This window comes from Crassostrea angulata, chromosome 7 (genome assembly GCF_025612915.1).
Source record: "Crassostrea angulata isolate pt1a10 chromosome 7, ASM2561291v2, whole genome shotgun sequence".
In the NCBI taxonomy this organism is placed as follows: domain Eukaryota; kingdom Metazoa; phylum Mollusca; class Bivalvia; order Ostreida; family Ostreidae; genus Magallana; species Magallana angulata.
The window spans coordinates 23,727,007-23,754,329 of NC_069117.1; the positions used below are offsets into that span (position 1 = coordinate 23,727,007).

The 27,323-nt window shown below is 33.0% G+C and overlaps 1 protein-coding gene and 1 pseudogene across 1 annotated transcript; both read left to right on the top strand.

Moving 5' to 3' along the window:
* Window positions 1-7,402: 7,402 nt before the first annotated feature.
* On the top strand, window positions 7,403-12,471 carry LOC128192640 (toll-like receptor 4; annotated as a pseudogene).
* A 10,349-nt stretch (window positions 12,472-22,820) lies between these two features.
* Window positions 22,821-26,189, top strand: LOC128192641 (toll-like receptor 4). The gene has a single exon (XM_052865499.1). It carries the CDS (start codon window positions 22,828-22,830, stop codon window positions 25,480-25,482), a length of 2,655 nt encoding a protein of 884 aa, XP_052721459.1. The 5' UTR covers window positions 22,821-22,827; the 3' UTR covers window positions 25,483-26,189.
* The last annotated feature ends 1,134 nt before the right edge of the window (window positions 26,190-27,323 follow it).

Sequence of the window (27,323 nt, forward strand, 5' to 3'; positions counted from 1 at the left end):
GCCCCCCCCCTCTCTCTCTCTCTCTGTAAACAGAATAACTAGATCATTTATTTTGAGAATGAAATGTTGTTAAACCGTATTCCTATGTTCTTACACATTTCAAACGAATTAGGAACATGTTTTGAAAGTTTTGCTGTTGATATTTCATGCCGAAAAAAAAAACATTTAAACATTTCAGTAAATGTATTGATATCATTTTATGTGTGCTTGTAATTTTATTGTATATAAAGCTACTACACATATGTAAACCCGTTTTCGTAACCTAACCTCTCCCCCCCCCCTCACCTCAAAGTTTTATGTCTGTCAAAGTTAACTTTATTTGACTTTAGTCCCTATTGTTTTACACAAAGGTGTGAAACTATCGCACTGACAGGAAATCACTCTACGCTTGAACGCACAGAATACACAGGAATGAGGCAGGTAGATAATCTGTGTAACGATTGACCAAGAAGAATTCTACATGTATATCAAACAATTTTACTAATAGTTATATTAAATAATTGATTCATTTTACTGCGTTCTTTAACAGTTAAACGTGTTTAAGATGTTCCTTCCCGCAAAAAACCTCCATTATTAAGTAAACGAGAGAGAGAAAAAACACAACGAATTAAACTTTCTAAACACAGTAAATCAAGCATCACGAACATTGTAAAAACTTAACTGTTAGATATACTTCTTATTTTCTTTATTAAAAATAAAACTAATAGAACGAAACTTTGTCATGGAGGGAACACGTGGTAGAACTAGCGGGCTGATTTGATTGACAGGTGCAGCACGTGGACTCAAATCTGAAATTGCATGATGGATTCAATCACAGTGTACCATATTCTTTTATGAATACTAATTTTATGAATATTTAGAATTGGATATTACTATATTTTACATAAGTGTACGTTAAATTACTCCTAAACGCCCCACCTCTCTACCTCTCCCCCTCTCTCTCTCTCGAAGCCGTACGCGATTTAAACTTTTTCTTTTGTCGTGAATAGGTGTGAAAACCCTCAAGGGCATGTCGTCTTCTACCCTTTAGTTTGTTAATCACTACATGTATACACAGAAAATGACCGTGACTTAAACTTTATATGTATACACAAGAACGCATACTGACACGTTATTATTCAAGGCGCTTTAAAGCAGCACCAACTTTATATTTGAATGATAATTTTATTATTGAATGGAAAAAAATATTTGATAGTTGATTCCCGACATTTGTTCATTTCTCAATTTAAAACATACACATGTACTGACAGTTTACGGCGCTATGCGTGTCAACTTATAAAATGAGAAGATGAAATTGCTCTGCATTGATACGATGAAATATTTAATTTTAAGAGTGTTCTAAAAACAGGATTAACAACTAATAGAAATAATAACTGAAATAAGCACGTCAAATACAAAGATTACACATCACATAATTTATTTGCGTAATGTTGTGTTATGTTGTAATTCAAATGTAGTTTCCAATTTCACGAAATTCTATTTCATAAATATTATTTATTAATTTTATATTAATATGAACCACAATTTATTTACAATGCAGCTGTTATGCTTAAATCTGAAGTCGCATATTTGACGTGGATTTACGCGACCCGCACTGCCTGTAATGTACAGTACAGGTAAAGTAACAAGAACAAGCAGCAGCAGGAATAACGGTAAATCACACCGTCGTGGTGTCATCACGATCGCAATCCATACCGCGATCAAAAACCGCGATGGTGTATCGCGGGAACGATAAAAATACCGTGACGGTAACGCGGGCCAATACGGGATCCGCGTTGCCTGTACTGTATATGCAATTGAATAGTGAACTGCGTTCTATAGAACGCAGTTCGCAATTCAAAATTTAGAATTCATATTTGGGGCCCGCTTGCCTTATATGAAATTGAATAGTGAACTGCGTTCTATCTAGAACGCAGTTTGCAATTTAAATTTAGAATTCATATTTGGGTAGTTTTTAGCTCACCGAAACGAAGTCGGGGGGAGCTTATGCTATACCCTCGGCGTCGGCGTCGGCGTCCGAACCTGGTTAAAGTTTTTGTTGCAGGTCCTGTATCTAAGTTATTACTTGTCCTATCTTCACCAAACTTGCATGGATGATGCATCTTGACCTACTCATGAACTTGAGAGACCTGAATGCTGAATCAGGGCCATGAGTTTCAGATGCTGGAGGAGGTTAAGGTTTTTGGAGCAAGTTAGAGTTTTTGGTGCAGGTGCCCTTTGATAGCAATTTATAGGTTACTACTGGTCCTAACTTTACCAAACTTGCATGGATGGTGCATCTTATGATACTGATGCATCAGACATGCTTTAATGCTGAATCTGAGCCTTAGGTTTCAGATGCTGGATGAGGTTAAGGTTTTTAGAGCTGGTTAACGTTTTTGGAGCAGGTGCCCTTTGATGATTATATCTTAGTTATTACTGGTCCTAACTTCACCAAGCTTGCATAGATGGTGCGTCTTATGATACTGATATACCTGGCAGGCTTGAATGCTGAATCTGAGCCATAGGTTTCAGATGCTGGATGAGGTTAAGGTTTTAAGAGCTGGTTAAAGTTTTTGGAGCAGGTGCCCTTTGATGATTATATCTTAGTTATTACTGGTCCTAACTTCACCAAACTTGCATAGATGGTGTGTCGTATGATACTGATGCCTCTGACAGGAAGGAATGCCGAATCTGAGCCATAAGTTTCGGATGCTGGATGAGGTTAAGGTTTTTAGAGCTGGTTAAAGTTTTGGAGCAGGTGCCCTTTGATGATTATAACTTAGTTATCACTGGTCTTAACTTCACCAAACTTATATGGATGGTGCGTCTTATAATACTGATGCACCTGACAGGCATGAATGCTGAATCTGAGCCATAGGTTTCGGATGCTGAAGGAGGTTAAGGTTTTAAGAGTTTGTTAAAGTTTTTGGAGCAGGTGCCCTCTGATGATTATATCTTAGTTATTACTGGTCCTAACTTCATAAAACTTGCATGGATGATACGTCTTACGATACTGATGCACCTGGCAGGCTTGAATGCTGAATCTGAGGCGTATGTTTCGGATGCTGGATGAGATTTGTTTTTTTGGAACAGGTCACAAATTTTATAGATAATAGCTTGCATAGTTGATTTAACTATAATATTAATGAACTGCAGAGGTAGCTTCAGATGCAGATCTCCATTATCAAAGTTGCTAAAAAAAAATTATCCTATCTAAAACCTGCTTGATAGATGTGTTCGTTGTTAAATGATAAAATATGATTCCTATGATATAGTATTGTATGATATGATACTATTGTTTTATATGATACAATATTATATCATATATTATATTGTAAAAAGTTATATGATACGATATGATATTGTATAAATTTTTTTGTACATTATGATATGATATTGTATTGTGATATTGTTATGTATAGTATTGTTTATTATGATACAATATTGTATAATATGATATTGTATAATATCACATATATTATATTTTATCACATGCTATTTCATATGATATTGCAACATAATATAGTATCATATGATATGATATTGTATAATATATATCATATCATAAGATACGATATTGTATAAAATGAGATTGGTTTATATAATATATTATTATATCAATATATGAAAATGTATTATATGATATTGTATAATGTGATATTGTATCATATAATACAATAAAGTATACTATGATATTGTATGATATAATATAGTACTATATCACATGATATTGTATCAATTGATATGATACAATGTTGTAGCTAATTTTATTGTATCATATGATACAATATCCTACATTGTATTAAATATGATACAATATCATACAATGCAATATCATGCTATAATATTATACAGTATAATATTGTGATGCATTATGTGATATGATATTGTATCATATATTATTATGATGTATCATATCATATCAATATCATAATATATTATGATATTGTATAATGTGATCAAATACAATAATGTATAACAAGATACAATGTCATATCATATGTTACAATATCATATTTCATCATTATTTATTACAGTATTTTATTGTAATATATGATATATATTGTACTGGTATCATAGGATGCAATATAGTATTTTATATTATCGTATTGATAAACATTGTATCATATAATACCCTATGAAATGAACATATGAGTATTATACAATTTTTATTATATGATATTGTTATACGATATTTTGTCAAAACAGTATCCATGTATATCCAAGATCATTAATTATGATTTTCAAATAATATGATAAAGGTGGTCACATAAAGGTGATTCCTCAAAAAGGTGATCCCTCGTCTCGGTGAGCTTTGTAATCTGTTATTACCTATGTTTAAGAATCGGGCTTATATGCAATTGAATAGTGAACTGCGTTCTATCTAGAAAGCAATTCGCAAATCAAAATTTAGAATTCATATTCGGGACCTGAATTTTTCAGGGGCATCTACTAGTGGTATTTTACTACCACTGTGAAAATATGGTGATGCAGTTATCTATAGTTTCTGAGAATCGAGCTTATATGCAATTGAATACTGTAGTTTCATTGATATTCAAGGGCATCAATTTTCGTGGATAAAGTGAAAATCACAATATCAAGTATACGTAAATTAGTGGCCAATGAACCTATCAATACAAAATGTTAATTAAAATTGCACTTCAATGAATATTTAATTTCGTGGATCAACTAAACAATGATCCACGAAATTCATATCCTTATCTAGTGACACACTAGTAACTATATTTTTATTTATATGCACTGATAATAAATGAAAATAATATATATATTTCAAAGTACATTTTATTTATTTTTTATCCATGCTTGCGTGCATGCATATTTCAGCATGCGCAGTCTAATATTTCCGGACACGACTTCCTACTAGACTGTGAAACTTGCAAAGTTGTGTTAGCGCGACGGCGTGTTGTGCAAAGTTGCGTTAGCGCGACGGTGTGTTGTGTACATGTGTTAGCGCAATGTCTCGTTTATCTGAACGCGATGTCGCGCTAATGCAAATGGCCCTATCCGGACACCATACAGATCTCAAAAACTATAGATTACTGCATCACCAAATTTCACAGTGGTAGTGAAATACCACTAGTAGATGCCCCTGAAAATTTCGGGCCCCAAAAATGAATTGCGAACAGCGTTCAAGAACGCAGTTCACTATTCAATTGCATATAAGGCAAGCGGGCCCCAAATATAAATTCTAAATTTTGAATCGCGAACTGCATTCTAGATAGAACGCAGTTCACTATTCAATTGCATATAAGGCAATCGGGCCCCAAATATGAATTCTAGATTATGAATTGCGAACTGCATTCTAGATAGAACGCAGTTCACTATTCAATTGCATATAAGGCAAGCGGGCCCCAAGTATGAATTCTAAATTTTGAATTGCGAACTGCGTTCTATAGAACGCAGTTCACTATTCAATTGCATATAAGGCAAGCGGGCCCCAAATATGAATTCTAAATTTTGAATTGCGAACTGCGTTCTATAGAACGCAGTTCACTATTCAATTGCATAAAAGCCTAGCGGGCCCCAAATATGAATTCTAAATTTTGAATTGCGAACTGCGTTCTATAGAACGCAGTTCACTATTCAATTGCATATAAGGCAAGCGGGCCCCAAATATGAATTCTAAATTTTGAATTGCGAACTGCGTTCTATAGAACGCAGTTCACTATTCAGTTGCATATAAGGCAAGTTCTAAATTTTGAATTGCGAACTGCGTTCTATAGAACGCAGTTCACTATTCAGTTGCATATAAGGCAAGCGGGTCCTAAATATGAATTCTAAATTTTGAATTGCGAACTGCGTTCTATAGAACGCAGTTCACTATTCAATTGCATATAAGGCAAGCGGGCCCCAAATATGAATTCTAAATTTTGAATTGCGAACTGCGTTCTATAGAACGCAGTTCACTATTCAATTGCATATAAGGCAAGCGGGCCCCAAGTATGAATTCTAAATTTTAAATTGCGAACTGCGTTCTATAGAACGCAGTTCACTATTCAATTGCATATAAGGCAAGCGGGCCCCAAGTATGAATTCTAAATTTTGAATTGCGAACTGCGTTCTATAGAACGCAGTTCACTATTCAATTGCATATAAGGCAAGCGGGTCCCAAATATGAATTCTAAATTTTGAATTGCGAACTAGAACGCAGTTCACTATTCAATTGCATATAAGGCAAGCGGGTCCCAAATATGAATTCTAAATTTTGAATTGCGAACTAGAACGCAGTTCACTATTCAATTGCATATAAGGCAAGCGGGTCCTAAATATGAATTCTAAATTTTGAATTGCGAACTGCGTTCTATAGAACGCAGTTCACTATTCAATTGCATATAAGGCAAGCGGGCCCCAAATATGAATTCTAAATTTTGAATTGCGAACTGCGTTCTATAGAACGCAGTTCACTATTCAATTGCATATAAGGCAAGCGGGTCCTAAATATGAATTCTAAATTTTGAATTGCGAACTAGAACGCAGTTCACTATTCAATTGCATATAAGACAAGCGGGCCCCAAATATGAATTCTAAATTTTGAATTGCGAACTGCGTTCTATAGAACGCAGTTCACTATTCAATTGCATATAAGGCAAGCGGGCCCCAAGTATGAATTCTAAATTTTGAATTGCGAACTGCGTTCTATAGAACGCAGTTCACTATTCAATTGCATATAAGGCAAGCGGGTCCTAAATATGAATTCTAAATTTTGAATTGCGAACTGCGTTCTATAGAACGCAGTTCACTATTCAATTGCATATAAGGCAAGCGGGCCCAAAATATGAATTCTAAATTTTGAATTGCGAACTGCGTTCTATAGAACGCAGTTCACTATTCAATTGCATATAAGGCAAGCGGGCCCCAAGTATGAATTCTAAATTTTGAATTGCGAACTGCGTTCTATAGAACGCAGTTCACTATTCAATTGCATATAAGGCAAGCGGGCCCCAAGTATGGATTCAAAATTGTGAATTGCGAACTGCGTTCTATAGAACGCAGTTCACTATTCAATTGCATATAAGGCAAGCGGGTCCCAAATATGAATTCTAAATTTTGAATTGCGAACTAGAACGCAGTTGACTATTCAATTGCATATAAGGCAAGCGGGCCCCAAATATGAATTCTAAATTTTGAATTGCGACCTGCGTTCTATAGAACGCAGTTCACTATTCAATTGCATATAAGGCAAGCGGGCCCCAAGTATGAATTCTAAATTTTGAATTGCGAACTGCGTTCTATAGAACGCAGTTCACTATTCAATCGCACTAAATTTTGAATTGCGAACTGCGTTCTATAGAACGCAGTTCACTATTCAATTGCGAACTGCGAACTGCGAACTGCGTTCTAAAAACCGATTGCCCGTCAAAACAGCATACTGAAAACATCTTAATTGACGAATCTGGGGAGAGAACTAGTCATATCTTTTAGAATTGAATGAAGAGCTATTCGCCTCATTTTATTTTCGTCCCTTTTCTCTTGTTTTCAGTGGGAGAGTTAAAGACTTAAATTAGTATTTTTTGATTTTCAACTTTAGATACAGACAACACGTAAAATGTTAAAACTTGTGAAGAAGAAAAATGATAATTCAGCCTACTAAATACAGGAAGCGTAGCTTTGAAAAAATGCGTAGATTATGCAAACAATAATAAAGAAAAGAAGTCAACCAATAACTAACAAAATCATTCTTCAAACTGTTGGAGACGTTTTGTGTGGAATTCTTTTCTTGTTTCACAAATACAACGCTTCAAAATGACATGTACCCTACTTGTGTGAGTAAAATTTGACATATAGAATAAACCTATACCACAAAGAGGCTAAAATTGCGTTAGCATAGTTAAAAATTTGCACAGGAAATACAATGTAGTAACATGATAGATTGATTTGAAAAGAACTGATTTGAGTTTAATTCCTTCTTACTTACATTGGAATATTATGAAGCATGAAATTATCAATGTCGTTGGGTTTTTTTTATATTTGAACGTAACTTCCAATATAATACTTTTTCAACTGATTTATTTAGACCGATTTTTATTATCTTACTTTTTTTCTCTTCAAATATCCCTTGATCATTGTGTTAACGAAACAAAGAAATCTATAGTTTTGAAAAAATACATTTAAAATGGCCATGTACATATGTTGATTTCAATATCCTCATTAAAAATTGAAATATCCAAAATAAACCATGTCAGAAACGTTGACTCAGTCGTAATAGAAAAGACATAAATCTTTACACTACTGAGAACTTTTTGATAAAGTCATAGAATTTAAAGAGCATTTGGGCGTTTTAAAGGTCTTACACAGTCCATCAAAGATACTTTGTTCCACCATGGGGTTTTTAAGTGCGTCTGCAAATTGTTGATTTCAATGCACATGCTTATTTAACTTTTAAGCGCACTGGATATATGACATCGGTCAACATTCTCACGGATCCCAATTTTAAATACGGTAGGGACTTTTGTATCATTAGATGTTACAGTTACTTGTCTATGTTTTTTTCGCAAATTGCAGTTTTTATTGTCATTTTTACATCGTACACATGCTAGAATATCGTACATTTCAAATTACAACCAGTTTGTGATTGTCTGAGAAACTTTTTCAAAAGGTATGGAGAACCATATGATGTCACATGTTTCTCTCTTTCTTTCTGCCATGTCTCTTTTCTTTTTCGTAGAGTTTTTAATTATTTATACCATCAGAATATTTTTTCCATTACATTTTGAAAAAAGATTTACGAAAACGTTATATTCAAAAAGTCCATCGGCGGTACGTATTTCCACCGGTTTGATCGAACTGGATTTAAACCTGACAGAAAAAAAATAGGTTAAACAAATTGGCTTAGTTCAATATGTGCTGTTTGGTACAGTTTTGTTGTTGCTATTGAATTTTGTGGAACAGTGATATGAAATAACGATACTGCAATACCTCTCTCTACCTCTCTCTCTCTTTCTTTCTCTCTCTCTTTTGTCTATTACTGTTTCTATACAATGTTTTTCTTTTGTTCCAGTGCTTACCAAACTACTCCTTATTGATGATGACACTATACGAACATCAGAATGGAAGAATGGAGTTGAAAAAAATTCTTCACGTCGTTGTTATCATCTGGCTAAGTAACGAGGATCAGGTGGTGTATAGCTCTATTTGTGTGGCTGATCCGGTATATTCTAATTGTTCATGTACCATTGCAAATAGAACAGTTATAGCTGACTGTTCACATCTTGAGTTGAAAAAATCCCCAAAATTTACTTCAGTTGTGCAAATTGTAAATCTTAGCTTCAACGAGATGGAGCAAACACCAGTCCCTGGATCCCTTCCTGCTGGCCTGCAAGTCCTTGATCTTTCCCGTAACAAAATCAAGATTTTTCTCAAATCAACTTTTAATGGTTTATACTCTCTTCAAATTTTGAACATAAGCTCTAATCTCTTGACATTAGATGACATTACTTTCTACAAAGGCGTATTTGGAGATTTAAAAGCTTTGTGGCACTTAGAGATGCAGAACAACTCTTGCAATTCCTCAAACCCAAAGGCCATGTACCCAGGAACCGCATTACAGGATTTGATTTCTCTACGAGTATTAGATATTGATGGATTACCAACATATAATTTTGGTCAAGAATTTTCAAAGCTTCGAAATTTGTCGGAATTAAACTTATCCCGTGGTTATTGCAATCTGAGTTTATATGGGCTCACTGAAACATACTTTCAATACCTCCAAGACCTAAAGGTTCTGGTTGTAAGAAATTGTTCAATAGCAAGCATACATAATAATACTTTCTTACTTCTTCGAAGTCTCAACTACTTGGATATATCGGATAATAATTTGTTAACCTTTTGTGGTTTCAAGAATGCTTCAGATGCTCTATAGGATCCTTAATCAAAATATTCAAAGCAAATCGGATATACTGTGCAATAGGGAGATCGACATTTGTGATCGGAAAGTTTTTTCAATCTCTTCGCAAAACAACCTTGGAGGAACTGTATCTCGATGACAACAAGATTGATTATGCTGAAGCTCAAATTGCTGCAGAGTTGCCTGTGACGCTCAGAAAGCTCTCTCTTAGCGGAAATAAACTTTCTCTAGGGCGCTACATATTTATAAATGTTTCCCATCTAACCGGCTTGAAAGAATTGGATATAAGCTATCAGAATAAGCATCTTAAAGCACCATATGTTGGCCAATATGCATGTCATGATTATCAAGTATCTATTAACTGTGATTGTGCAAATGTGGGTGATTATCTGACATATTCAAATCCTGAGATGAATGGGCTATCACAATCAGGCCAAAGACAATCGAGGACTTCATTACATGTTGAAGATAAGTCATGCGATCAGCCGGTAGAAATGATAACTATGTTGCCACCAAACCTGACCTCAATAAATTTCGAATATTCGAAAGTTGGAGACACCATTCCATTCATGCATTTAATGTATGATCATCTATATAAACTTAATTTGCGCGGAAACAGGTTTACAAGATGGGTAGGTCCCGTGTGCAATGCCACAAGTATGCAGTATCTTGATCTTTCGGAAAACCTCTGCTCCGAAGTTTCAAAATCTTTTTTTAAAGAACTATCAGGACTGGAAACTTTAATTCTTGATAAAAATTATTTAGTGTATCCACTTCGAAATGATCAGAACGGTGACATATTCCGACGTTTAAGAAATCTTCAAAATATAAGCATTGCAAACAATCAACTAGATCACCTTCCTAGAAAAATCTTCCATGGTCTTGTCAATTTAAAAGCTCTGAACCTAAGCACCAACGCCATTAATGTTGTTGATTTTGATATACAGCACATGTATAATCTGAGCGTCTTAGATCTTTCAAATAATTTCATTAGATTTTTTGACGAAAACTTTACATCGCAGATAGATCTCATACCCTCGAATTCACTTGTGATAAGTCTAGAAAACAATCCATTAGAATGTTCTTGTCGCTCATTTTCTTTCTTGAAATGGTTTCAGAAGAAAAAGAACTCCCATTCCGTAACATTTGTAAATAATCAGCTATATAACTGTTCAGATGACAATGGGTACCCTTTAAACTCTGGTTTTGCTCAAATAGACGTCATCATACATAATCTTGAAGAAAAATGTAGAAAAACTGAATGGTATGTGTTGGTCATAATAATTATTTTGACAACTTTCGTTTTGTTGCTTCTTTGCATTTTCATCATTTATAGACATAAATGGAAAATTCGATATTTCGTTTATTTGGCTAAACGTGAAATGTTCAAGAAAGGCTATGAACGTCTTGGAGACGATAATAATTTCAAATATGACGTTTTCGTCTCTTACGCTGAAGGAAACAGGTCTTTTGCCACAAAAGAGGTCGTCAAACGACTTGAGGGAGAAGCAGGACTCAAAGTTTGTCTCCATGACAGGGACTTTGTTCCTGGTTCAGATATATCTGATAACATAATTGGCGCCATTCGCCATAGCAGAAAGATCATTTTTATTGTATCCTCTCATTTCATCAAATCGGATTGGTGCATGTATGAATTCCATATGGCAAGGTATGAGGAAACAGTAGTGCGTAAACGAAACTGCACAATATTCGTATTTCTTGGAGACATTCCTTTGGCAGATTTGCCCTACAAAATCGCGCAAGTACGAGATCAAACTGTGTTTGCCGATTTTCCGCGAGATGCCAAAGAAGAGACTAATTTTTGGAATGTTCTCATCGACGCTGTCCACGAGCCTTGAATTTACAACTATGTTTATAAGAGTATTACGAAAAGACGTGCTTCATCTATCAATGCAAAGTATCTTAGATCCATCGTAGAACTGCATCATGTACCGGTTCCTAATTAAAGTAGATCCAGTGTTCTTTAAAGTCATACTTTTTTGTAAAACTTTAGTTCTTTACAGTTTGTGCAAAATAGTTTTATGGGAATATAATCACATGTATATAATTAGAAATACTGTTAAGTTCAAGATATTTTCGCAGGTTATTTTTACCCTAAATTTCCAATAATTTTTTTTACATTTTTTAGATGCTAAGGGGAAATAACCCCTTTTTTTTACTTTTTTATTTCAGTTGTATGTCTAAATGCTATAGTTTTTCTTATCCCAACGATAAATTCAAAAATATTTTTGTAGTTTTAGTTTTCTGATAAAGTTGACAATGAAATTAAACAAGATAAACAAATTTCTGAATGCAAAATTTTTACCTTTAACCAAAAGAATACGGTTTTCTGATGTTAAAATATGCTTTAGTTTATATTTATCGGGCACCTCAAAGAGTGTGATGACATGTATATTTTTTCTAGCAATTGATGAAATTTAATTCTATTAAGTTGAAATCAGTTCTGTTTTTCAACTTTCATCAGAGAACTTTACGAGTATGGAGTTACCTTAACTGTCAATATCATGGTGAGAGACTACATATTATAAAAGTTGTTTTATCTTTTCTTGAATAATGTGTTTTTCTTATTCCTTTGCTTTTGATTAAAGTTATGTTGTCTATTACCGTTGTCTTTGTTTATACAATTGATAAACACACATTAGAAATATATCTATAAAATTAAAAAAGTCAAAGTTAACAAGAAGAAGAATAACTAGATACAATCTCGTTACGAGTAACGAGTAGGTCTTCCATTCAATTTTTAAACGATACGATTAAGATATCAATGACATTTCAGAATTCCCCCTTCAATCACTCCCTTTCAGATAATGCATACGATTGTCAATATCCCTTGAAATGTAACATGTAACAAAGAGTTTTGCTTTTTCACATACAGCACATTAAAGATGTAAGATTTTAGTCCCCTAAAATCTATATTTACGTCATCAATTGATTTGGCAATGAGTTTTACAAACTAATATTGTAAGGACCAACAACTTTGTTTCTGTAATGCATTACAAAATCTGTATCGTTTTTAAGGTATGTGAAATAGACTTTACGAGTGTCTTGGCCCCTTATTTAAGGAGCCATCCCTTTTTTCATGAGTTCATTCAAAAGGTCCCACGAATACTAACATTTATTTTTCTTACACTTATCTAGAATATTGTTCTTACACTATTCTAGAATTGTTGTTCATTTTTGAGATACAAATGATTGATATTTTAGGGGCCAGCCCTCTAGATCCTTAATGGGGACAGTCTTTGGTGTTTTGATTAATGGAATCGATTAGAGTCATCATTGCAAACATTTTCTCTTCTACAATGCTTATCAAAATATGAATCCTTTTCAAGATGTATTGCGTCAAAGTTTAAGTACTTTGGCCCCTTAAAATCCCTAATTACGTAATAAATGGGCGTGGCAATGATTTTACCTGATAGATATTGTTACGATCAACACCTTTTGATTCTATAATACAATACAAAATTTTTATCGTTTTTAAGGTATGTGTTATAGAGTTTACGAGTGTCTTTGCCCTAATTTTAGGGGCCAGCCCCTTTTTCTTGAGTTCATTCGAATAGTCTCACGAATACTAACATGTTTTGTTCCTACACCTATTTAGAATTGTTGTTTATTTTTGAGATACAAATGATTGATTATTTTAGGGGCCAGCCCTCTCGATCCTTAATGGGGACAGACGTTGGTGTTTTGATTAATGGAATCGATTAGAGTCATCATTGCAAACATTTTCTCTTCTACAATGCCTAACAAAATATGTCTCCTTTTCAAGATAAATTGCGTCAAAGTTTAAGTACTTTGGCCCCTTAAAATCCCTAATTACGTGATAAATGGGTGTGACAATGATTTTACCTGATAGATATTATTACGATCCACAACTTTGCTTCTATAATGCATTACAAAATCTTTATCGTTTTAAGGTATGTGTAATAGTGTTTTAGAGTGTCTTGGCCCCTAATTTAAGGAGCCATCCCCTTTTTCATGAGTTCATTCGAAAGGCCCACAAATACTAACATTTTTTGTTCTTACACCTATCTAGAATTGTTGTTCATTTTTTAGATACAAATGATTGAATATTTTAGGGGCCAGCCCTCTAGACCCTAAGGGGGACATTCCTTTGTGTTTTGATTAATGGAATCGATTAGAGTCATCAATGCAAACATTTTCTCTTCTACAATGCTTAACAAAATATGAATCCTTTTCAAGATATATTGCGTCAAACTTTAAGTACTTTGGCCCCTTAAAATCCCTAATTACGTAATAAATGGGTGTGGAAATGATTTTACCTGATATATATTGTTACGATCAACAACTTTGCTTCTATAATGCATTACAACATCTTTATCGTTTTAAAGGTATGTGTAATAGAGTTTACATGTACGAGTGTCTTAGCCCCTAATTTTAGAGGCCAGCCCCTTTTTCTTGAGTTCATTCGAATAGTCTCACAAAAAATAACATTTTTTGTTCTTACACCTATCTAGAATTGTTGTTCATTTTTTAGATACAAATGATTGAATATTTTAGGGGCCAGCCCTCTAGATCCTTAATGGGGACATACTTTGGTGTTTTGATTAATGGGATCAATTAGAGTCATCAATGCAAACATTTTCTCTTCTACAATGCCTAACAAAATATGTTCCCTTTTCTAGATATATTGCGTCAAACTTTAAGTACTTTGGCCCCTAAAAATCCCTAATTTCGTAATGATTTTTTCTGATAGATATTGTTACGATCAACAACTTTGCTTCTATAATGCATTACAAAATCTTTATCGGTTTTAAGTTATTTATAATAGAGTTTTTGAGTGCCTTGGCTCCTAAATAAAGGGGCTAGCCCCTTTTTCTTGATTTCGTTGAAAAGAACGTTTAATTCTCTACCACTTTTGTTATATATGTTTTAACAAAATATCAACTGATAAAGAGATATAAATCAAAACGTGTGAAATTTTTGAACAAAAATTCGTACCCAATTTTCGTGCCCAGGCGAGCTCCAAGAAATGGCGCCACTGGCGTAAAACAACATAATAGTGCACAACTTCAACTTATAGACTACATATTCTGAAAATTTCATAGTCATATCTCTGATAGTTTCTGAGATCAGCTCTGCACAAAATAGGTCGTAAAAATATACAAAATGGCCGATAAATCGGTACCGGAAGAGACGATAACAAAAATTTCAAAAACATATAAAATTCAGATTACATCGCATCATCTGTAAAAAAAATGATTGAAATCGGTCCAATAGTTTTTCGAGAAATCGCGTGCACAAAATTTGGAGAAAAAAAATAATAAAAAGAAACAGTACGAAAACAATAAGGTCTTCCGTTGGAAACGGAAGACTTTAATTAAGTTAGATAACTTTAAATAGGAAGTTTTAGTGTTCATTCCAAATAAATGGATATTTTTTTAAGTGATCCAGGTACATAAGAATAGTTTATACTTTGTAGAAAAGATAACCTGAATTTTTTTCAACTATGTCGCTTTTTTTCGCCCTATTGATAGTATTCATCTTTGACTTCAAATTTTAACAGAATAATACAAATAGTTTTCTTGACGTTTAACCGATTGGACACAGAACCAAGCTTAGGATAAGCAGGTTTCTCCTGCAAAAATGACTTCGAAATATGCTAGAAAATTAACAATATTGCAACATTAAACTTTTTAAAAGTAAATTTTTAAAATTATCATCAAATTAAATATAATGAAAAAACCATTTGTCTGCAAATGTAAATCTGAACAAAATAAACATTTATCAGTAAAATTAAATTTAATATGAAGTATTTCATTAAAAAACATATTATCTTATCGGCGTCTTTTCCTAAGTAATTGGTCTCAAACTGCAATGCAATTGTATATCATACACGTCCAATACATTCACAGTTTAATGCTAAAAAAAACTAAGTTTCCTCAACTAATAAAAAACGATTAATAAAGAAAACCTATGTAAATGAGATTTCATTTCATACTTTTGTTGCCTGACGTCATGACATGAATTTCTCAATATTTATAAATAGACCATGGTTTAAACGATATTCATTCAAAGGTATAAAAAAAATCCTACATTTTGTTGTTGTTAAAATGTCCCTTCTGGCTTATCAGGTTTCAACACACTGCTAAATAATAGGACGTCTACGGTTAATTAATATTGTATTGTAAAAGAAATCAAAACTAACCAGATGATTATAACGTTAAGTACTTTTGCTAGGTATTCTGCGTGACGTTCGAATGAAGAAAGAAAAAAATAAATCTCCACAAGAAATAAGTTTTCGATCGACTGAAAAATGATAATGTGTCTATGAAGATATCTTGGATATTTTCCCCTTCAACAATTTCAATGATGTATTTCTTTCACATGTACATATGTACATGTACGTGCATTTTAATTAAAAATTGTCCAAATGTGACAGTACAAAACTTGGGACAGAATATAGGTGTTCCTTCTCTGTTATGAGAAAAGGTAAGACATGCCGTTGATTTTTGTTATCTCAATATAACAAATACAACTTAAAACTTGACTGTTTTCTCTTCCACTTTCACGCTTACAATATAATGATACTTTCCTGAAATAATTTTGATGTCAGTAATATTTATGCACTAAAGTGAAAGAAAAGGACATAACTTCCTGAATATGCGCATTCTGATTAAAGTGGAAACGAAAATTTTATTTGTATTAATGAAATGAATTGATACATGCTTCCAGTAGAATAATTTAGACAGGCATTCTTTTTGGGAGGATTTTACTTGCCATACTTAAGAACAATGCCGTAGTAGACTATCCATAACAAATTAATATTAACAGAGATATTTTCTGAAAGTTTTCGAAGAGTTCCATGACAAAGTAACGAATCAGTATCATAATTTGGTCCCCTTTTAAAGAGTAATCAGCAAACCAAAAGTACATTACTGTACGCCTATGTTCTTTGTGTGTGGTAGGTAATATCTGAATAACCTTTTCAGAAATTGTATATTTAATTAATTTGTAATCTTGATAATCCTAATCTATCAAGTGAAACAATCATAAATACAAGTGAATTTATAATAATTAAATATGATTTATTGGAAACAAGAGCTCTTGGCAAACAATTAGAAATACGAAATCATCCTCATTTCTTCACCATCACGTCTTAGAAATACGATTTTGTTGAGATATCTTTTAAATCAGGCAAAAATGTTCGAGAAGGAGAGTGCAATGAAGGGAAAATACGTCCTATCATAAAGTATGTCGATTTAAGAAAACTCAAAAATAATTTTTATTTTGTTTTGTCTTTACTTCAATGTGGATAATGTTTAGGAGCCTTTAGTAGCACATCTGCAGATGCGATCTTTTTTATCCACATTACGTAAAAGGGCTGGACGACTGTGGCAATTTTTAAATTGTATTAGTTTCCTTTATAAAAAGAGCTCTCTATAGAAATATTTTTAAAAATACCCATTCAAAATGTAGTGTAGGAATGTTTTCTTTATTAATTGATCGTTTAAAGGTAAACAAATACATGTAATATCTGAAAGTTTTTGGTATATCTGATGGTTACTTTGTTGTCCAATGAGCCTCCTTAACATTGATTTATGTAACAAAGCCTAAAACACTTCCGAATAAAAAACTCTTCTAGATCTTGTGTTCAACAGTTCATGAATACTAGAATTGTAGCAAGAAACTGTATGCATGTTGTGTGCATTATAGATGAAATTGTGAATATTATAAAAGATTGACAATTAAAGGCGATCAGGTCTCTTTTTACCAACAGATTATAATTTTTGGTCCCTTAAGCAATGGTACATGTATAAATAATCCTAGAATTTTCGACTCTTACAGTCTCGGATTAGAATTAACAGTCCAACATGAAGCTTAATGCAAACATGAGACTCCCTGGCAGTTCCATCTAACGGCTATGGTACTCAGGTGACCTCCTAGGCCTTTGCCCTTCTTGTTTTAATTGCTAGTCAAATAATAATATATATTTGCATCGAACTTTTAGAGAACAATTACTATTATATCAAGAAAATATCGGTATTTACACTTTTAATAATGAACAGGAATGGTTGACAATAAAGTAAAGAAAGAAAAAAAACGCTGAAATCTTCAATTTTTTGGCAATTAAAAACATTTGACTTGAAAAACTCTACGATTGCCAAAAATGTTTGAAGATGATAATCTCCGTGTGAGTCCATTAATCTCGAAAAATAAGCCATTTTCTCGCCTTTGTCTCTCAATTATAATGTAGTAAGGTGTAGATTCTGTATGAATGACTCTGGATCAACATGTTTATACCAGTAAACCAACCTCAAATGTACCTGGTTTGGGATTTTATCTTCTTGATTTTGAAGAAATCTTCCTTTTCAAATTCAAAAGGGAAATAAAATATATTGAACTTAATGAGAGATAATATATGACAAAGACAAGCAACACTGTATTGAAAGTGCAAATCGAATTGCGCGTGATCTAGATCGCTGGCTATACATTTGTCGGTTATTTCGAATTTACTGTTTAAGACAAAAATGCCATGTAACATTTCTTGTAATTATTAACTTTTATTAAAACTGCATCAACTTATTGAAGCAGTACTGTTGTGATTTTCTTTTGCTTTAATTTTTCAAACTCTTACGACATGCGTTTATTAAGTGTCAAATGATTAATGTTTGACATTTTAACAATTTAAGTGAACTTGTCACGGAAAGATGCTTATTATATTGCTATATTTACATGTATAACAAATATTTCCCATACATTTACAATTAAATTCGATCAAAGTTTTTACTCCATGCCTTAAGAATTACAAGTACATCAAATTTTAATGACCTTGTTTTGAAGTGTAATTTAGGTTTGCTCATATCAAGACATCACTGTGGAAATGTGATGTGATGTGGAACAATGTGATTTTATTATACTTTCATGTTAAATGCTGAAATCTGATTGTTTTAGACGCAGTTGGTAATCCATTCTATTACCCTCAGCGTTAGCAACACACTTGGCAACGGGTAACACAACGAATTGTTACATGCGCGTAAATTATGCGCGTACTGTTCGCCGTTGAATTCACTTCATTTCTATATAAAAGCAGTAAAATTGTCTTTAAAATTAAGACACTCAGTATAATAAAATAAATAGTGCCTGTTTGGGATGGTAACTGTTGAAATTGACACCCCTCGAAAAACATTGTCAACCATTGACGCTTCGCGTCGTTTGACAATGGTTGTCTCGGGGTGTCAATTTCAGCAGTTACCCTCCCAAACAGGCACTATTTATATGGTATCGCGTTTTTTAAACATGTGGGGGGATGCAGCGGCTACAAAAAAATTCATGACAAGTAAAAATATGTAAATATCAACTTCAAATAACATTACACTGAAAATAACTTTTGATTCCAATCAAAATGTCTATGATAATAAACTTTCAAATAAGAAATTGTTCTTAATTGAAATAATTTATATACCCATATCAAGCATAACATTTTAATTCTACCTGATCCAACAAAAACACAAATCAAGCATCTCATGGACACCAACAACCATACTTCATAAAATCAAAAACTACTGTTTTATACACTGTTTTAATATTATTTTCTACACATAGATATCTCGCTATTGATCAGCAATACCGATATACTAGTAGTTTAAATTATCATTAAACGTGAATCATAAGAAAAAGATAAAATTTCATCCATTGTTTATTTTTAGAACGGGGGTTAAAAAAATGGAAAAAAAAAAAGGTTCCAAAACAATATTGCATGAAGAGTAGCTCGTTTTTGTGAGACGATTCTGTTAATTCTAGTTTGGTTACGCTTTTCGTGAAAAATTGTAACAAGATGTTTCATATCAATTCAAAACTAACTTTTCTGAGAGTACCCAAAAAAAATATAGCCAGTGATCCAACTCCAGATCGAATAGATTTACAGTAAGCGGCCTTCAATAGTTCAAAAGGTTGTTTAATATTCAATTACGTAAGCTGGTATTCCTCTTTATGTTTATAATTGATAGGGGCCTGATTTAGTACACATCGTGGTATTATTCTTTTTTACAATGTTTTCAGGAACAATAAAGAACTATTTTGTTCGTTATGCAGAGTAAACGTTGTTAGTCTTTCATTTTCAACTAATTGAAAATTGAATTCAAGTTTTTCGTTTTCATTGAAAGTCAATAATTCACATATCATATTTTGCTTAGGAACAATGCATTTTTATCGTATGTCGTTAAAAATCATAAATGTTTGTCCACACAAATTATATATTATCTTAATTTAAGGTGACTTGGTGTTCCACAAATATCTCATCCTTTTTTACAAATATATACATGCAGCTATAGCTTTGAAAATGCAGTTTAAATATTTACCTTTATTCCTATCCTGGGAGATAAATAGATCTAAAGTTCTTTTTGAAAAGCTTTTACAAGCGTTATATGAAAAATCAAGGTTTCAAATGTTATGAAGTACACAGATATACGGATATGTAAAAAAAACCCATAAAAGTGATAAAAAACCTCCTTCTGATGTGTTAATAGGCATTAGTTGTACACGATACTATGATGGAAAAAAACCGGAAGGCTTGTACAGTGAATTGGCAGCGCTGACGTTCCAGGAAGTGCAACTACAAATGCATTACACAGATGTTTCAATTTTAAATATAACAATTAAACTTGCAAATTCACTATTTCGTAATTGCCTAAGGAAAAGATAGCATATTGATACATAACTGACGAAAAACAAATATATTTAAAAGATGATGCATGTGTGCTCTTTTCTCTTTGAACCTAAGGACACTTGTCAAAGTTTAATACATTCACTAAAAGCATTTCATATGCAAAGATAAATAACTAGTTTACATATATAGTTTTCTACAATTTAAAATTATTTAGGAATTATTACGATAACTTTAACCCCCCCCCCCCCCCGCCAAAATAAAAGTAAAAAAAAAACAGAACAAAAAACCCCTGTGGTTTCATTAATATTCGTGCCCATAATTATTCGTTTATTTAATGACAATCAAAAGATACATACGTAAATTTGTTGCCAGTGATTCTTTCAATACAATAACTTGTTGTAATTCGAAATAGCACTTCGATGAACATTTCATTTTCCGAATCAACTTAACAATTATATCACCGAAAATTGGTATTTGGCGAATATTGATGAAACAAAAGTACCTAAAAAAAATCAGTGTAAATGTTTGTTAGATTTCTTATATATACATGTACTACTATTGATATTTTACAACATTGACTTATCAACATATACTATGAATAAATGACAATAACAAACCGTCAACCATCTCAAAAATCCATAAAACGAAATACAAATTCAAAGCAGAGCAACACGGACCTCCAAAAAAGAGAGAGGTAGGATCAGGTGCCTAGGAAGAGTGAGCATCCTCTGCTGACCGGTCACACCCTCCGTGTGCTCCTTGTCACAATTGGGCATGTCATAATCGAGGTAAGTGTCAAAATTGGGAAGATGTCTTAATAGGGAAAAACGAAACGTTGATGATTTGATTTGTTTGTGATGGTCAAAATACAAACCTTGAGCCAACATATGGACCTCCATTACACGTGAGGTAGGATCAGGTACCTTGGAGGAGTGAGCATCCTGATTGTGCATCAAGATACGTTACTTAACGGTATTTTGATGGAAAACAACATGTGTAAATCTCCATTCGTGGAGATGTAAAATCGTGAGAAAATGTGATACACAGCATTTTCAAAGTTAACATTGACCGGCGATGAAAAAAGATATTAAGACGATAGACATTTATTTTGACGATATACATTTATTTAACAATAATAAAATGTAACGTTTGCTTTCATTGTTAATTCGCTGTTTTTGTTTTTGTTGTTTTCAAGTTTTGTTATACAACTATTTATTGAATTTTATCTAAAAACCACTGTAGAATAAAATAGAACAAAAATAATTCACTGCGTCGTTTTCTCTCTTTCTCTCTTATTCCCCTGTTTTTGAGGTTTGTTTTTTTTTTAATTTAAGACTGCTGCAATTTTGAATTGGAAATCGTTCTTGTATGGATCCGTCATCAAAATCCAGGAAGAACATTAGGTGCAAGCGTATCAAAAACTTTACAATTCAGTACTAAGAAATTATTGCATTAAGGTGTCCTACCCATCTTAAATCTGACTAAAGGCAGGCGTTTAGACATCCAAAAAGATAAATCTTAGTAAAACTTTGAATGCAGGATATCCGGGGAAAAAATTACTTGGTTTTTACTTGGACATTGAAAAGATGTCCATATTTCATTTCAATATCGACAACTAAAAAGTTCGGGTTTTCTGTAAAATTTAATAATATGCTTTGATTTCCTTTTGACTGCTTCAGAGGAGTATAATGCAGGATATTCTAGAATAGATGCAAAGATTAGCCATTATTGTGCGCTTTACCTAATCCACCGAAACAGACAATTCAGTATATTAACAGACTTTTTAGATCATATCTTGTAAAATAATAAATGATCGACACATTAAAAAAATTAATTTTTTTTTTTTAAATTCAGCTGTAGTTAAATGTATTTGTATCATTTAAGGTTTGTGTGGTTTTGGAAGTTTCATGGATATTAGATGGAACCAAAAAAGTTTATGTGTTGATGCAAAATAGAAAGATATTAAAAGGGAATGGATTTCGAACACTGATATGTATTTTTTTTCCCTTGAATATCCAGCATATAAAATGCATTATTTAAAATAATCAGCAAAACCATATAGTATATAAATTTCCCTCATTTGCAAGTAAGAATATTTATGGAGTAAAATGCAGTTGACATTTTAAAGTATCCTCTTTGGCGTTGGATACGTGTAAACAAATCCGATTGGAGTACTAGACAATTTTATTCAGGTTTAGGGCCTGTCAGTCCTCACATTGTATATTACTCCCCCTCATAAAACGCCAGGAAGATGATAAAAATAACGTTGTTAAGTATTTAACCTATATAGAATCTCTTGTTTTAGCAAATATATGAGAACACGTGTTGTGAAATGGTGAAGGTAAATTTTCTTCTGTGTTGCGTGAATACCTTGCTAATGTCAGAGGCAATTTTTTTGCCACGTTCGACTTGTGTTACTGATCCAGCATTTTCAAATTGTTTGTGTATCAACTCGAGTGATCAGATAGTAGCTGACTGTTCTCACTTGAGAATACACGTTTCGCCTATATTTACACCAGTTGTACAGACAGTGAATCTAAGTTTCAACGAGTTGGAGTACGGCCCAGTTCCAGGATCCCTACCTGCTGGTCTTCAACGTTTAGATCTATCCCATAACAAAATCAAGTTCTTTCCTACATCAGCGTTCGATGGTTTATACTTGCTTCAAATCTTAAACATTAGCTCCAATCACCTGGCATTAGACGACAGTACTTTCTTCAAAGGTGTATTTGCAGATTTAAAATCCTTGCGGCATTTGGAGATGCAAAACAACTCTCGCATTTTTTCGAATCATTCGACTGATATGTACCCAGGACATGCGTTACAAGCCTTAATGTCTCTCCGTTCACTATCAATTGACGGGCTGCCAAGTTATAAATTTGGTAAGGAGTTTTCAAAGCTTCAAAATTTGTCACAACTGAATTTATCCAGTGGTTATTGTAATTTGAGTGTATACGGACTAACTGAAACTTACTTTAATAATCTACCACATTTGCAAGTATTGAATGTTAAGAGTTGTCATATCAAAAATATCTATAACGATACGTTTTCTCTTTTACAAAATCTTACATACTTGGATATTTCCAATAATAACTTATTAACTTTCTGTGGGTTCAAGAATGCTTCAGATGGTCTTATAGGATCCCCAATCAAAATATTCAAAGCAAATCGAATATACTGTGCAGTAGGCAAATCGACATTCGTAAGTCGAAAATTTTTCAAATCTCTCCGTAAAACTTCTTTGGAGGAACTATACCTTGATGACAATAAGATTGACTACGGAGAATTTAAGATTGCTGCCGAGCTACCAGTGACGCTCAGAAAATTGTCTCTAAGTGGCAATAAACTGTCTCTAGGTCGCTACATCTTCCAAAACGTCTCAGACCTGATAGGTCTGAGGGAGGTGGATATCAGTTATCAGAACAGGCACATTACAGGACCATTTGTGGATCAGTATAATTGCCATGATTATAGAGAGTCCAAAAAATGTGAGTGCGAAACAAATACAGATTTCTTAACTGATACAACTTTTATTATGAATTTGATGTCACCAAATAACCATTCAAAGCCTACGGACGTGTATAACATGGAAGAGAAATCATGCGACCAACCGATAGAAATGATTACGATATTGCCACCGTATTTGAGCTCAATAAATTTTGAATATTCAAAAGTCGGTGACAACATTCCATTCATGCATTTGATGTACGATCACTTGTATAGACTGAACTTGCGAGGAAATGCGTTTACTAGATGGATTGGTCCTGTATGCAATGCCACAAGTATGCGCTATCTTGATCTTTCAGAAAATCTCTGCTCTTATGTGTCGAAAGCCTTTTTTAAAGAATTAATAGGTCTTGAGACTTTGCTTCTTGACAAAAATTATTTGGTATATTCACTAAGGAACGATCAAAACGGTGACATTTTCCGCTGTTTAAGAAATCTCCAAAATATAAGCATTGCAAACAACCAACTAGATGACCTCCCGAGAAAAATCTTTGATGGACTTATTAATCTCAAAGTGTTGAACCTCAGCACCAACGCCATAAGTGATGTCAAGATTGACGTTCATCACATGAAGAAACTTAGCGTCCTGGATCTCTCTCATAACTATATTCGCTTCTTTGACGGAAGTTTAACGTCACAGATAGATCTAGTACCCTATAGTTCATTGTCTATAAGTCTAGAAAACAATCCATTAGAATGTTCCTGTCGCTCTCTGTCATTCTTGAAATGGTTTCAGCAAAAAACGAACTCGCATTCTGTAACGTTTATAAATTATCATCTGTATAACTGTTCGGATGAAAATGGGCACCTTCTAAACAATGGGTTTGCTCAATTAGATGCCGTGGTACAAAAACTTGAAGTTCAATGTAGAAAAATTGAGTGGTATGTGTTATTAATTGTTATATTTTTGACCTGCTTCGTTTTGTTTATTCTTAGTATTTTCATCATTTATAGACACAAATGGAAAATTCGATATTTTATTTATTTGGCTAAGCGCGAAATGTTCAAGAAAGGTTACGAACGTCTGGGAGACAATACTGACTTCAAATATGACGTTTTCGTCTCTTACGCAGAGAGAAACAGGTCTTTTGCTACAAAAGACGTCGTCACACGACTGGAGGAAGAAGCAGGATTCAAAGTTTGTCTCCACGACAGGGACTTCGTTCCTGGTACGGACATATCTGATAACATCATTGGCGCCATTCGGCATAGCAGAAAGATCATCTTTATAGTATCTTCCCATTTCATCAAGTCTGATTGGTGTATGTATGAATTCCATATGGCAAGGTATGAAGAAACAGTAGTGCGTAAACGAAACTGCACAATATTCATATTCCTTGGAGATATTCCTTTGGCAGATTTGCCTTACAAAATTGCGCAAGTGAGAGATCAAACTGTTTTCGCTGATTTTCCACGAGATACCGAAGAAGAATCCAAATTTTGGAATGTTCTTTTCGACACTGTAAATGCAGAAGCTTAGATTATGTTGTAAATTATATTAAAGATTGAGTTTTTGAAACAACTATGATAAATAAGTTGATAAGTCGATCAATTGAACGCTTCTTACCAAACTTTCAATGTATATCCTTACCACATGCAATGAAGTACAGACCATTAAAGACAATTGAAACAATTTTCATAAAAGCGTTACAAATTTAATGGTTTTACATTTACATGTACATCCATTTCCCTTTTAAAGAGGCATAGTCACGGTTTTGGTCAAATTCTATTTTTATGTTTTTATTATTTACAATGCTTTAGAAGTGCATTTCTAATGATCAAATAAAATTTGAGAGTCATTCGTAGAGTTATAAGCAAGATACGGGGCTCACAATTCTTTGTCATGTAAACAAGGCTCGGGTCCTGTTTTTGTTTACATAGGTTCAATATACCAGTAAAAAGTCTTTTTCCAGCTTATTTGTCTATCTTATTATTTTATTCAAGCATAGATAAGCAGTTTCAAACGTTTAACACATTATTTTTAGGTTTCAAACTGAAATTTTTACTTCAACGTTCAAAATGTAAACAAACGTTATGGAAACGAAGCAAGGAATTTTTAGCTCTGTGACTCGCTTATAACTCAACAAATGACACTCAAATTTCGGTTGCCTATTAAAATGCCTTTCTGAAGCATTGTAAATATTAAAACCGGAAAAATAATTTTTGACCGAAATTGTGACCATGCCCCTTTAATATGGAACGCCAAATTATTATATATTCAAATATTTGTACCTATCTTCAAATAATTATACCTATCTTCAAATAATTGTACCTATCTTCAAATCATTTGAAGATAGGTACAATTGAATTAAAGATAGGTACAATTATTTAAAGATAGGTACAATTGAATTGAAGATAGGTGTAAATATTTATACCTAGGTACAAATGAATTATATCTAGGTACAAATGAATTATACCTATCTTCAATTCAATTAAAGATAGGTTCAATTGAAATATACATGTATATCAATAAGTAAGCCAAAAACATGCATACCCGAATACCCCAAAAGTGATTGAGTTAGGGTAGTGACGTAGTTAGGGTCACTATCTACCTAAATAAAAAACTGGCTTTATTTTTTTCTATAATTTTATCAAAGAATGTATAATTCAGTTGATAATCACTCTATTTATTAAAGCGGTAACAATTATTATGAGTTTTTGTTTGTTTTAAGGCTCAATCTTTCGAAAAGTTGACAAAATCATATTGCCTATTTTATCATCCCGATCCCGATTTTATTTCGCGCCAGTTGTGACGTGACGGAAATGACGTACTATACAGGGAGTATTCATTATTGCCAATATTTTAGTAATTGAAGATAGGTTCAATTCAATTGTACCTATCTTTAATTCAATTGTACCTATCTTCAATACATTGCATTTGTACCTATCTTCAATTCAATTGTACCTATCTTCAAATGAATTAAAGATAGGTATAATTGAATTGTACCTATCTCTAATTCAGTTTGAAGATAGGTACAATTGAATTGAAGATAGGTACAATTGAATTGAAGATAGGTACAATTATTTGAAGATAGGTACAAATATTTGAATATATGTTAATTTGGCGTTCCATACTTTAAAAGATTTTACTGCATTTGTTATATTGCTATGTGAAGGTTGAATTACCTGTGCATGCAAGTTAGTGGTTGGGGTTTTTTCTCTCAAAATTTACTTTCTTAAATTTTACTTACAACTTTTGGGAAACATGGGCTTAAAAATGTAACATAATAAGCACTGTTTATTGGACTCAGGGAGTTGTCTACTCGATGATTATAATCTACATGTTTTGGTTTTTCAATTGCGACTAAGAATTAATTTGAA

Bases quoted from the DNA above. Each gene is read 5' to 3' on its own strand.
- LOC128192641 (XM_052865499.1), top strand. From the start codon at position 22,828: ATGGTGAAGGTAAATTTTCTTCTGTGTTGCGTGAATACCTTGCTAATG.